A 14,260-nucleotide genomic window follows, 5' to 3' on the forward strand; every position below is an offset into this window, starting at 1 on the left:
TATTATTTATTTCCTCATATCATGATAAATGTTTATATTCATGCTAGAATTGTATTAACCGAAAACATAATACATGTGTGAATACATAGACAAACATAATGTCACTAGTATGCCTCTACTTAACTAGCTCGTTAATCGAAGATGGTTGAGTTTCCTAGCCATGGACATGAGTTGTCATTTGATTAACGGGATCACATCATTAGAAGAATGATGTGATTGACTTGACCCATTCCGTTAGCTTAGCACTTGATCGTTTAGTATGATGCTATTGCTTTCTTCATGACTTATACATGTTCCTATGACTATGAGATTATGCAACTCCCGTTTACCGGACGAACACTTTGTGTGCCACCAAACGTCACAACGTAACTGGGTGATTATAAAGGTGCTCTACAGGTGTCTCCGAAGGTACTTGTTGAGTTGGCGTATTTCGAGATTAGGATTTGTCACTCCGATTGTCGGGGAGGTATCTCTGGGCTCTCTCGGTAATGCACATCACTATAAGCCTTGCAAGCAATGTGACAAATGAGTTAGTTACGGGATGATGCATTACAGAAAGAGTAAAGAGACTTGCCGGTAACGAGATTGAACTAGGTATTGAGATACCGACGATCGAATCTCGGGCAAGTAACATACCGATGACAAAGGGAACAATGTATGTTGTTATGCGGTTTGACCGATAAAGATCTCCGTAGAATATGTAGGAGCCAATATGAGCATCCAGGTTCCTCTATTGGTTATTGACCGGAGACGTGTCTCGGTCATGTCTACATAGTTCTCGAACCCGTAGGGTCCGCACGCTTAAAGTTAGATGACGATCAGTATTATGAGTTTTGTGTTTTGATGTACCGAAGGTAGTTTGGAGTTCCGGATATGATCACGGACATGACGAGGAGTCTCGAAATGGTCGAGACATAAATATTGATATATTGGAAGCCTATATTTGGATATCGGAAGTGTTCCGAGTGAAATCAGGATTTTACCAGAGTACCGGGGGTTACCGGAACCCCCCGGGGAAGTAATGGGCCGATTGGGCCTTAGTGGAGAACAGAGAGGGCAGCCAGGAGGTGGCACGCGGCCCCCCTTGCCCTAGTCCGAATTGGACAAGGGAAGGGGGCGGCGGCCTCCCTCTCCTTCCTTCTCTCCACCTCCTCCTTCCCCCCTTCTCCTACTCCTACTAGGAAAGGAGGAGTCCTACTCCCGGTGGGAGTAGGACTCCCCCCTTGGCGCGCCCTCCCTGGCCGGCCGCCTCTCCTCCCTTGTTCCTTTATATACGGGGGCAGGGGGGCACCTCTAGACACACAAGTTGATCTATTGATCTATTCCAGCCGTGTGCGGTGCTCCCTCCACCATATTCCACCTCGGTCATATCGTAGCGGTGCTTAGGCGAAGCCCTGCGTCGGTAGCAACATCATCACCGTCACCACGCCGTCGTGCTGACGGAACTCTCCCGTGAAGGTCTGCAGGATCAGAGTTCGCGGGACGTCATCGAGCTGAACGTGTGCTAAACTCGAAGGTGCCATACGTTCAGTACTTGGATCGGTCGGATCGTGAAGACGTACGGCTACAGCAACCGCGTTGTGCTAAAGCTTCCGCTTTCGGTCTACGAGGGTACGTGGACAACACTCTCCCCTCTCGTTGCTATGCATCACCATGATCCTGTGTGTGCGTAGGATATTTTTTGAAATTACTATGTTCCCCAACACGAGGCCGGTGGAGAAGATCAGCTTCTCTCGGTTAATGTTGATACAATAATAATCGATGACCACTCACTCTCATCCACGCCTAGTAATACCCACGGCACACAGGCCACACTCATGCATCATGTCCTGACTATGCGGGCCCACTGGTCACCCCTCCTCCATGCGCCTTGACTTCGTCAACCCCGTCTGGTCGTGGCTCGGTTGTCTCGCTGCCCAGTGGGGCCACCGTGGCAGGTGGGGTAGCCGTGTCAGCCGTGACATCCCCCCCCCCCCGCTTGTGTGCCGACTTGTCCCCAAGGTGGTGTAGAGGGAAATCGCTGCTGCAGCGCCAATGGGTCTTCCCATGTTGGCAGCGACGGGGGAAGGTGGCTCCCTTGCACCCGGATGCGAGGGCGGATGTCGCCGGCCACACGCACCATCTTGCGGTCAAGCACCAGCTCCGGAACATGTTCTGCCTGCAAAATTGAGTTATTTGGAGGTAGATCAGCACTTACTGGCACAGTAGCTCCAGAGGCCTTCTTCAGTTGTGAGACATGCACCACAGGGTGGATGCGGCTGGAAGTAGGCAGTTGTAGTTTGTATGCCACTTGCCCGATTCGAGCCAACACTCTGTATGGCCCATAGTAGCGGAAGGCGAGCTTCTGGTTCGGTCGTTGCGCCACTGATGATTGGATGAACGGCTGTAGCTTGAGCAGCACAGCATCCCCAACGGCAAACTCTCTATCTGTACGGTGTCGATCGGCCTGAACCTTCATGCGATCCTGTGCACGCTTGAGCTGTTGCTGCAAGTGTTCAAGCATCACTTCTCTTTACTGGAGCCATGCTGCAAGATCAGGGACTGCGCACTCATTGATCTGTGCGACGCCAAACTCTTAGGGAAGGTGGTCGTAGATGACCTCGAATGGAGTCTTGCCCAGAGCCGAATGAAAGGATGTATTATACCATTATTCCGCGAGAGACAGCCATTTTGACCAATTGCCAGGGCAGGAGTGGACGGCGCACCTTAGGTATCCTTCCAGGCACTGATTGACGCATTCGGTTTGCTGGGGTGGTATGATGAACTGAGACGCAGGTCCGTCCGACAGAGTTTGAACAGTTCCTGCCACACATGCCCTGTAAATATACGGTCCCGATCTGATATGATGGCTAGTGGCAAGCCATGGAGTCGGAAGATTTCCTTCATAAAGACTTTGGCAATTTGGAGAGCCGTGAATGGGTGAGTCAGGGGCACAAAATGCGCGTATTTGGAGAACTTGTCAACCACTACCAAAACCATGTCGTACCCTCCTGACCGAGGCAACCTCTCAATGAAATCGAGTGAGATAACTAACCATGGTTTTTGAGGTATTGGCAACGGTTGAAGGAGCCCTGCTGGCAAGATGCGCTCCGTTTTCGCTTGCTGGCACACCATACAGTTGCGCACCAGGGTCTTGACCTACAGCTTCATTCCTTTCCACGTGAACAATCGCTTGACCCTGTTGTAGGTGGCATGGAAGCCCGAATGGCCACCCGCGGCACTGTCATGAAGCGCTCGAATCAGGTGTTGTTGGGTGTCAGTATCTTCACCAATCCACACTCTCCCTCGGAAGCGCAGGATGCCATCCTGCAAGGTGTAATCGGGCTCACTGTCCGGTGCCAGGGCTAGCTTTGTCATACGTTGCTGCGCCGCTGGATCTGCCTGGTAACTGTGCTTGATAGCTTCTAACCACTTAGGTTTACATATGGAGATTGCGGCCATCTCTGATTCTGGCTTGTGCTCGCATCGGGACAGCGCGTCTGCCGCTCGATTTGTCACCCCCGTTTTGTACTGGATTGTGTATTGCAGGCCAATCAGCTTTGTAAACGCCCGTTGTTGAATTGGGGTATTGAGTCATTGATCCGTCAGATTCAACAGACTTTTTTGATCTGTGCGGACCATGAACTCTAAATGTTGCAGGTAGGGCCGCCAGTGGTCGATGGCCAGAAGTAGAGCCAGGCATTCTTTCTCGTACGCCGAGAGGCCTAGGTTTCGTGGAGCCAATGCTTTGCTGAGATACGCAACGGGATGTCCTCCTTGCATCAGAACTGCGCCAATTCCCGTGGCACTCGCGTCCGTTTCTACGACAAATTGCTTTCGGAAATCTGGCAGTGCGAGCACTGGGGCCTGCACCAAGGCTTGTTTCAGCGCAGAGAACGCGGCCTCGGCCGTTGGTGTCCATATGAAGATCGCCCCTTTCTTCAGCATTTCAGTGAGGGGTTTGCTGAGTACTCCAAAGAAGCGAACAAATTTCCGATAATAACCTGCTAACCCAAAGAATCCACGTAACTCTTTGACATTCTGCGGCTGCGGCCATTCTTGCACTACTTGGATCTTGCTCTTGTCTATGGCCACCCCCTTGTCACTGATGACGTGTCCCAGGTAACTGATTTCCTGTTGGGAAAACGTGCATTTGGACATCTTGGCCTTGAGATCTTTCTCGGCCAATAGCTGCAAGACGCGTTTCAGTAGCTGTCGATGCTCTTCCAGCTCTTCAGAGTGGATTAATATGTCATCCATGAATGCCAAAACCCCGTGGCGAAGAACTGGCTTAAGCACGGTGTCGACCACCCCTTGGAAAGTTGCAAGAGCGTACGCGAGGCCGTACGGCATCACTCTGAACTGAAAGTGCCCCAAGTGCGTTCAGAATGCTGTCTTGTGCTCATCCTCCGGGACCAAGCGGATTTGATGATATCCGGCTCGCAAATCCAACTTCGAGAACCACTTAGAACCAGCCAACTCGTCGAGCAGCTCGTCGATCACAGGCATCGGGTAGGTTTTCTTGACAGTGATGGTGTTGAGATGACGGTAATCGACACAGAAACGCCATGTTTGGTCCTTCTTCTTGACCAGCAGCACGGGCGATGAAAATGCACTCGTACTAGGTGTGATGAGCCCTTTTTCCAACATCTCCTTGACCTGAGCTTCTATCTCGTCTTTCTGTTCAGGAGTGTAGCGATACGGTCTGATGTTGATCGGTTTCACCCCTTCAAGCAGAGGAATAGTATGGTCCCATGGTTAACGATCGGGCAACTTGGATGGCTCTGCAAACACTGAGTGGAAACTGTCGATGACATGTTGAATGGCTGGAGGCACTTCTGTGGCTTTGTCTGAGCGATCGATTGCACACAGTGATATCACATGAGCAATAGAATTACTTTGCTCCAGCCTGAGTAACTGATCCATTGTCACTTGCTCAACTTGCTGAAGCTTGGGCTGCAATCCTACCAGGGTGATAGATGCTCCCTGATGCTGAAACTGCAGCGTTTTTGCTGTCCAATCGACCAACATAGGTCCGCATGCTTCTAACCAATCCATTCCCACCACCATGTCATAAGAACCGAGAGGGAGAACTCTGACATCAGTCTCGAACCGCTGCCCTTGTGTTGTCTCACAAGCAGGTATGTATCCAAAACAAGTCAAGGTGCCTCCGTCTACAATCTTTACTGACACGGGCTGCATCAACTGAACTTGTGCTTTCAGTTTCTGAGTTGTTTCCTCACTGATGAAACTATGCGAGCTACCTAAGTCCACCAGGATCAGCACCTCGTGGCCATTGATCAAACCCAGCAATCGAACAGTTCGCGGGGTTGTTGCCCCTGTGGTCGCAACCTTGGAGATGGACATGAGTTGTTCCTCATCAGAATCTAACTCAGTCCCTTGCCTGTCTTGCGCTTCGGCCTGCAGCATCTCCAACAACTCTTCGACAACATGGAGTTGGACGGTGGCAGCGCACTGATGGCCCTGCCCCCATCGTTCCCCGCACTTGAAGTAGAGACCGCGCGCGCGACGGTAATTGCGCAGTGCGGCGACGCGGTCCTCGCCTCGTGCTGGTTTAGCGCGCCGGTCAGCTGCCCAAGCCGCGTCCAAAGCCCGACGATCTTCTGCCGCTGCTGGAGGCGCGGGGGGCACCGGGCGGGGATGTAATCCACCCGCAGCTGGCAGTGGACGAGCGGGGTGTCTCGCCTGGCCTGGGTCCTTCCGGGGCATCAGTCCCATCAGCTCCTCCTGTAACAGAGAAAGAGAAAAGGTGGAGTCCAAGTCTTGCGGGCGATGTAAAGCAACACCTACTTTAATGTCGGTTTTGAGACCATCAAGGAATTGCGTAGTGAAGAACAACGGATCAAAAGCAGGGTTATGAGCTAACAACCGATGCATGAGTTCCTCAAATTGTTCCATGTACACTGTAACCGACCCTATCCGACGAAGAGTATTAAACTGCCTAAGCTGAACTTGGTACTGTTCACGGCCAAATTTGGCACACACGGCTGAACAAAGCGTCTCCCAGGTGAAGGAGGTGTCGTGTGCTTCCTGCACATGCAGCCAACGCGCGGCATTACCCTCGAAATGGAGAGTAGATACCCGCACCCACATCTCTCTCTGAACTCCATAAACACTGAAATATTTTTCACATTTGTTTTTCCAGAATTGGGGGTTTTCGCCATCAAAGGATGGAAAATCAAGCCGCGGAAGGGCCCAATTGCCATGTCCCCCGAAAGAAACGTGAGGCGACTGAGGTGGAAGATCAACAGTATGTGCCAGATCCCAGCCCAATTCGCCGGATTTCAAAGGAAAAGGGGGCCGGAGAGGCTCACCCGTGACCGGAGGCGGCACCAGGGTAGTGACTACCCCGTGTGCCGAGCCCCCGGAGTCGACGTTCCTGCTGTGGCCACTTGACCCGTGGTGCCCAGGGTCGTCGGTCGGAGGAGATGACACCGGCTGCACCACCGCGTCCTCAGGAGATGTCGAAGACGCAGTCAGCATGGGGTGGAGGGCGATCCGGCCGACCTGGGTACGCAGCTCGTCGAGTTGCTGCTGCAGGTTGGTCACCGACGGCCGCCAGAGCTCGAGCGACTGCTGGATCGCGTCGAGACGGGCGTCATTGGCGGCGCGCCTGTCGTGGACCGCCTTCGCCAGGGCTGCGATCTGCTCTTCCATGGTTGCCGCATGCTGCGCTGCTTTGGTGTGGTAGCGGGGCTTCTGGTAGAGTGGATCCAGGATGATTGACCTCTGATACCAAGTTGTAAGGGTCCCGATCTAGATCTGGGGAAGGGATAGGAGGGGAAGGAGGACGAAGGAGGCCGGTGGAGAAGATCAGCTTCTCTCGGTTAATGTTGATACAATAATAATCGATGACCACTCACTCTCATCCACGCCTAGTAATACCCACGGCACGCAGGCCACACTCACGCAACGCGTCCTGACTATGCGGGCCCACTAGGCACCCCTCCTCCATGCGCCTTGACTTCGTCAACCCCGTCTGGTCGTGGCTCGGTTGTCTCGCTGCCCAGTGGGGCCGCCGTGGCAGGTGGGTAGCCGTGCCAGCCGTGACAGCGCCTCTATACCATCCACCGATCCACCCATCAATACCGAAAACAAAATCAAGCGCCCTGCGCCCGGACGCGGATTTTTAGAGCACAGGCTCTTGGACACCTCCTATCCTCAGCATCTAATGTTGCTTTGAGATCCGTGCTACACAACTAACTTACTACATGAGAACTTTCTCTTTTTTGTTTCTTCAAAACAAAACAACAAGTGAACTTGAAACTTTCCAGGACAATAAAACATTCTTAGAACAATGTTGGATAAAACTTTCAGATTTTTTTGTCAAAGAAAAATATAGAAAATGATATTTTTTTAATTAAAAAAATTCTTATTTTTAGTATTTATGATGCACGAAAAAATCTGAATGTTTTTTCCCATATTCTAGTAAGAATGTTTTGTTGTGCTGAAAAGTTTGAAGTTCATAGGTTAAACTAAATGAGTGAAACAAAAAAGAGAAAAGTACTTGCACGAATCGTGATGCAGAATTGGATGGCTAGATAAGGGGGTGTCCATGAGCCTAAGCTCCACAGGATATTTTCCCCCTGCGCCCCTGCCTCTCTCCGCCTCCCATCCTCACCCCTTGGCCGCAACTGGTTAGGTCGAGAGATCTTGACACAGAACAGGACGAGTCCAGTCGCCGCAACAGGAGCGCCATGACTGGTTTCTCATGCCTGGCGCTGCTTGTGCGCTTTAGCGCTTCCATATCCAGCCAGCGAAGGAATCAATCACGGCAGGTTAGCCTTTGACTTAACATGCGCGTCTTGCCGGATTTAATACTCGATTTGATTTGGTAACCCTTGCCGGTGTGATGGCATGCATAGGTCCCTCTCCTTTTTGCCTGCGAAAATGTTTTACGGAACCATGGTTCAGCCGAACCTACGCTCGACACCATTGATTTCTAGACACTATTCATGAGGATCCATGTATGGTTGATTAAAAATTGCAGTTGACATGCATGTCACAGGTTCAGATGTAGTCAGATGTTAAATCGTACGGCATAGACTATAGATTCGGCAGAACCATGGTCCTGAATCACGTCTCTCTGTCCCCTGCGCCACTGAACACCACATGTGGAGGAGGTGGCGCCAGTGTACAGCTAAGACACGGCATCAGGCATGACATGGTTTTGCATTCTGAATTTCTGATCGTTTTTCGGATGCAGCATTTTTGGGCAAGTCTATACAGTGTGATACAAATAGTTTAAACATGCTCTGAGTGTTGAAAAATTCAAATTTGGTACTGCAATTTCTCTTGAATGATTTACTTTTGTGTTTTTATTTGTCCTGCATTTGTTTTTCAATGCTGATATTGCAGGGTTTAACGACTGCTTCAATATTGTAGGAAGAAGTGTGGAATTGGAAGCATCGGTAGAAACAGTAATGAAGGCAAGACCGACTTAGTAAAGCTTTTGGTTTTTGTTTACTGTGGTCTTCTTACATAATTTAAGTTTTAGATCCAATGCATGAGCAGAAAATGCTAGGTTCTTAATACATATGACACGATATGCAGGACAGTATATTTATTTATTTACTTAGGGAAGGAGAGAATATAATTTAGGTATAATGTACATGTTCATTTTACTTTTACTTTGACATATGCTTATGCTCCTTTTTTGTAGCCAGACCAAACTCTGCACAGATGCACATGCACCGCACGCCTCACTGATGTGAGGATCCATTTCCCTCAATCCCCTCTTAATCTCCAACATCTCCCCCTTCCGATGTTGGCGTATACTTGACCGGAAGTGAGTGCGCCGTGGAGCAAAGCTCAGCCTGGGTCTTCATCAACGCAAGACAGGGTGGGAGGGAGCGGGAAGTTTTTCAGCCGCATGAATGTGGAAGGCGCCCGACAAATCAGAGATGTATGAAGCTTCTGCCGAGGTAATTGATGAGAGAAGCTCTCATGTTTTGTTCTTGATCCTGAAACAAAGCGACTGGTCAGCGTGTTTCTGTACGATGCCCAAATGCCCTTACATGTTTCAGCTTTCGTTTTTGTAGTCTTGATAGATGGGTCTCATCTATTTTTGGTTGCAGATGTTTGAGAGGGGCAGCATACACATAAGAGGGGTTCAATATTGTTAACTCACATCATCCAGACCAGGTTAGCACACATGCCATGCAGATTCTACTACTTGATGTAGCCTTTCTCTTAGATGTAAGTAGTATTTTTACTGCGCTACTCTTTGATCTCGAGTAGTTTGTTCGTGTATTGTTTTAGATGCCAAATAGAGTTAAATGGAATATAAGTTTCAAAGTTTCATTATGATAGACGAAAAGTACATGAAGGTAAACCGATATGTCTCCTGCCACTCGTATAGTCGTGGCTGTCCTTGACTATAGTGTACTTAGGAGAAGGAGATGAACATGAAGAATGAGTTTGTAGTGTGGCTGTCGTTGATTAATGGCACCCCAAGCAGCGGTGATAACGACCATGGGGAGGAGAGCACGAACATCAACAACCTCTTGGCCTTGTTGGCTTCTCCAACATCAATAGTGACGACCAGCTCGCCATACAGTTGCTAGAGTGCTAAAGAATGGTGGAGAAGAACAATGGATTGTTGATGGATCTAATCAACAAGGACGATAAGGACGGCCACAACCGTGAGAATAAGAAGGCGGAGCTCGTCGCCGTCGGCCGCCAGCTCTGCAGGGAGAAGAAGAACGACAATGCGTTAATGGTAAAGAAGTCAACAATGCCACCTGGTGTGCAAAAGGATCCTAAAGGTATATGTTATCCACCATTGGTATTGACCCATTAAAATATGTATGCCCCCGATGCAACGCACGGGCAATTTATATACATTGTTGCCCATAGCAACGTTGCCTGCAGCATGAGAGTTGTATATATTAGAATTGAGTTATGATGGCATAATTTTTTCCGTCACAAGTTAAATGAGCATTGTGTAAAAGTCTAACTTAGTTTTCTTTCGCATTCTTCTATAAATTGGAAGGCCAATATAGATTTCTCAATGTATCATTTTGGGATTATTTGACCACCGAACAATATTGTCATGCTGACCATTTCTCTTGTCTTTGCAATATCTATAGGCTCTAATGTAAAAGTATAATGTGCTTCACTGATTTTTTATTTCTTTTGATTTTGCATTGCTTGTTATTTATGCTTACAGCTTTATATGTGAGATTCTATTTAAGGACACCTTTTTCATTTGTTAGTTGAGGTGCTTCTGAGTTTATCAATCAGTTGACGCATGTGGTGCCCTTTTGGGTTTTTTTTTGAAACCATGATGATTTTTATAGCAAATTTGGAAACTATACAGCCTAATGCATAAAAGTCGAAACTATGACCCCGTCGGCCTTCTGTTGGCTGAAGAGGGACTTTTCGGCCTACCGTTGGCCGAAGTGGGCTCTTCAGCCTCCCGTTGGCCGAAGAGTGCCCAGCTGGGCCGAAGAGCACTTTTCGGCTTCCCGTTGGCCGAAAAGTGTCAGGGTCACAAAACGTAATTAAGATGGCCACAAATGAAAAAGTTATCAACATGAAAAACCTTCGTCTCGTCGAAACGGTTGATTTTGATATAAAAATCGTCTTAATCCGACGTCGTATGCAACCTGTAGAGCCAAAACAAGGTCAGCGGCAGAAGCTGCAGAGTTACTTTGGACAGACCGAATGGAAGTCAGAAAATTTGTCACGGGACACCCGGTGCACTCGGTGAGACCATGTGGAATACAGAAGAGTACACAAGTTTGGTCACGTTCACTCGGTGAGACCGAACCAAACCACTCGGAGGCTCCGAAAAATTGCCAAAGATTTTTGGATAGATTTTTAGTCCTTTTATTGTACGGGAAGTCCAGCCGCCTCATAAATCGATGTGGGCATTGTTCGTCTGCACCGGGAAGACACATGCCGGCATTGAAGAAATGTCTCTATTGCGATGGCAGGAATTGCGACGAAAACTTTCGGCGGTGGCGTCATCCACCATGCAAAGTAGAGGCAATGGTCATCTCTCAGGCCCGTCACCGTGCACCCTCGATGTCGGGGGTGATGCACACAAAAACGTCACCGTGTACCCTTGACGCTGGGGGTGATGCACCGTAGCTCACGTCGAAGGAGACCCGGCCGGAAGCGCGGTACGCAAGCAGTCTTCCCGGTGCAGACGAACAATTTTTCGGATCAAAAATCCTAACTTTAACTCGGACATGAATCTTTGGTAATTTTTCGGATCCATTCGGAGCCTCCGAGTGGTTTGGTTCGGTCTCACAGAGTGAACGTGACCAAACTTGTGTACTCTTCTATATTCCACACGGTATCACCGAGTGCACCGGGTGTCCCGTGACAAATTTTCTGACATCTATTCGGTCTGTCCGGAGTAACTCGTTGCATACGAGCTCGGATTAAGATGATTCTTATATCAAAATCAACTGTTTCGACGAGACGGAGATTTTTCATGTTGATAACTTTTTCATTTGAGGCCATCTTAATTACGTTTTGTGCCCCTAACACTTTTCGGCCAACGGGAAGCCGAAAAGTGCTCTTCGGCCCAGCCGGGCACTCTTCGGCCAACGGGAGGCTGAAGAGCCCACTTCGGCCAACGGTAGGCCGAAAAGTCCCTCTTCAGCCAACAGAAGGCCGACGGGGTCATAGTTTCGATTTTTATGCATTAGGCCGTATAGTTTCCGAATTTGCTATAAAAATCATCATAGTTTCAAAAAAAATCCCCTTTTGGAATGTCATTTTTTTCTTCCTTGCATCTCAAATGCAAGCAACCATGCTTCTACCGAGGCTTAGAAGAAACCAAGGTGTATGTTCTAGAACCTCTTTTATATTATTTCATCACAAAAATTTACAGCAATATTTGCTTTTTTCGTAAATACACATGATAGACTTGAACGATCTTTTGTTATATTGCATGATGCCCTATTGATATGGTACGAGAAAAAAATCTGATTGTAAGGTTTATCTTCATATAGCAACTTGCAGGAAATAAGTTGCAACTTAAGAAATCTAAAATAATGGTTTTGATGTTAATGGCCGGGATGAGGCCATAGGTCTTTTTGATCCGTATCTAATTTTCCAAAGGTTGAAAGATGTCTTTACTGTCAAGTTTATAGTCATCAAATGGTCCTTCATTACTTGATTGCAGGCTGTTGTCAAGAATTTCACCCCACCCATTGCGTATCACCTCTGGCTGCAGCAATAGTGTGTCAATCTAGCTCACGTGAATTGAGCTACACAATGTCCTATTATTACTCCGTTACTCAAAGAGTTGGTATCCCTAAATGGTAAGAACAGAGAAGATTCTTAGTGAGTTATTGCACGTATTTTATTCCGATCTTCTAGAAAAATCTTTTGTGGTTTAAGCACAACCCATATTATGGTTCTTTTATACCAGTTATGTTCACTATTCAATGAAATTTCTTTTCACTGAAATAAAAACTACGTAATGCTTACAATTGATCTGGTCAGCTAGATAACTAAATGAGTTAATATTATGCGTACTATCTTTTGACATATGTAATGTGGGGTAGAAGACCAGTGTCTCTTGCTAGGGATTTCTGGAGGCAACATGCCTCTGATTGTATGCACTTAACTATTTTGCTTTTGGCTTCCTGCTATTGTATTTTATGTTGTCTGCAGATGCAAATACTTTTACGACTAATCAGTCTCGGATAATACTTCAACCCAAACATCAACCGAGCAAATAACTTGATTTAAAGGTACATTCCTGATTACCAATGCCTAGCTATTTTTCGATCTTGACTAACACAAAGGGTGCAATATGTAGGTTCAACGAGCTCCGACGCTTTCTATGACCAAAGAAGTCATTCAAGCCAGATTTTCTTTCAAGATAACAACAATGCCTAGGAGCACCCCTGTCCATTGAACAATACCGGAGAGATAGAGCACTACTGCCTTACATTTTTCAATATCCCTAGCTTTATTTTCATTGTTATGATAATTGTGGTATTTAAAAATTTAGAATGCCTTGTGCGATTATGTGTGGATTTTGCAACCCATATAATCTCCTATCAGACTGGATATGATCAAAATAATTCTGCTTTTCATCATTGGTTGTCATCAAGTAGAGCTTATTTTGTCGATGGATGCATTGGTTTATGTTCCCAGGCTTTTAGTTTTTCCCTTATAATATTCAGTTGATTCCCGTGAGGGGCGGCGACCCATGCTAGACGTGTGATGAGGGGAGTGTTGTTGGCGCGGTATGGGAGACGTCTCGTGGAGAGAGGGGAGGGTGAAAAAGTGGTGGATCGCAAATGCTTGGATGTTTTTGATCTAACGATTGGTATGCATGCTTCAACAATAGTACTTACTTATGTTAGGTGAGGAGTAATGTAAGATGCAGTGAAACATGGTGGACGTGGCTTCGTGACAGAGCCGGCGGAGAGATATCAAGGGTGATGTTGAGGCCGGCGACGGAAGAAATGGCCAAATGGGGCTCCTCAGTGCAAGTGAGAAGGCTGGTCGGTTCCCGTGGAGCAATGCAATGTTGCATCAGAATGTATTGGGTTCCATTTTCAGGCGGAGAAGAAGTGATTAAGGCATGTGCATGATTCATTTGTTTGATCCTTCCTTATTTCACTCAACTTAGATTCATTTACTTTTGCACTTGCTCATGATTGATGGATCGAGAAAATTAGTGACATTAATTGCAATGAGGAATATCATATATCCATAAAACTCAGATTTGTTTTCAATAGAACATGATCATGATGAGCCAGTAAGATTTTTGATTTTTAAAATGTCCGTGGCAACGCACGGGCATTATACTAGTAACTGAATAAATGGTGGGTCGTATCTATGTGGTATGTGTCATCGTCCGTTGTAGCCTTGCAGTGATAGATACTACATAGTGGAGGAATAAAATGAACAAAGAATGATGCAGTCCTTGTTGTACCCTTGCAAGTTAGATGCGCGTAGTAGAGGAATATTAGGATCTAGCAAAAAAAAGTAGAGGAATAGAAGGAATAAAGAATGATGCAATTGAACCATAGGTAGCCTTTTTTAGACATAGCCAAAGCTCCACGCGGCCTCACGGCCCACGGCGGCCCGGTGCATCAGAAGGCTCAGAAATAAGCCTACGGGGCAGCGGACCTTTTGATGTTGGTTCGATTTCGGCCGATTTTGGTCTATTTCTCATAATATGTGCAGAGCAGAACAGTTTTCTTGTCTGGGGGGGGGGAGGATCCCCACCTGAATATATTGCTCAAAAAGCTGCCAAAGCCAAGAGTCACCCCTTAAGCTT

General features: G+C 47.5%; 2 protein-coding genes across 2 annotated transcripts; both read right to left on the bottom strand.

Moving 5' to 3' along the window:
• Window positions 1-1,951: 1,951 nt before the first annotated feature.
• Window positions 1,952-2,503, bottom strand: LOC141022461 (uncharacterized). Its single transcript, XM_073498724.1, has one exon. The coding sequence runs from the start codon at window positions 2,501-2,503 to the stop codon at window positions 1,952-1,954; it is 552 nt and encodes a 183-aa protein (XP_073354825.1).
• Window positions 2,504-4,362: 1,859 nt separating this feature from the next.
• LOC141022462 (uncharacterized) lies at window positions 4,363-6,657 on the bottom strand. Its single transcript, XM_073498725.1, has 2 exons — window positions 4,878-6,657; window positions 4,363-4,706 (listed from the first exon to the last, which is right to left on the bottom strand). The coding sequence occupies exons 1-2, from the start codon at window positions 6,655-6,657 to the stop codon at window positions 4,363-4,365; spliced, it is 2,124 nt and encodes a 707-aa protein (XP_073354826.1).
• Window positions 6,658-14,260: the final 7,603 nt, after the last annotated feature.

The sequence above is a fragment of the Aegilops tauschii genome, chromosome 5, assembly GCF_002575655.3.
Source record: "Aegilops tauschii subsp. strangulata cultivar AL8/78 chromosome 5, Aet v6.0, whole genome shotgun sequence".
NCBI lineage: Eukaryota > Viridiplantae > Streptophyta > Magnoliopsida > Poales > Poaceae > Aegilops > Aegilops tauschii.

Coding starts and splice junctions, on each gene's coding strand:
- LOC141022461 (XM_073498724.1), bottom strand. CDS start 2,503: ATGCTTGAACACTTGCAGCAACAGCTCAAGCGTGCACAGGATCGCATG.
- LOC141022462 (XM_073498725.1), bottom strand. CDS start 6,657: ATGGAAGAGCAGATCGCAGCCCTGGCGAAGGCGGTCCACGACAGGCGC. Junction 4,707..4,877: donor GTTACTCAGGCTGGAGCAAA/GTAATTCTATTG, acceptor CTCTGCTTGAAG/GGGTGAAACCGATCAACATC.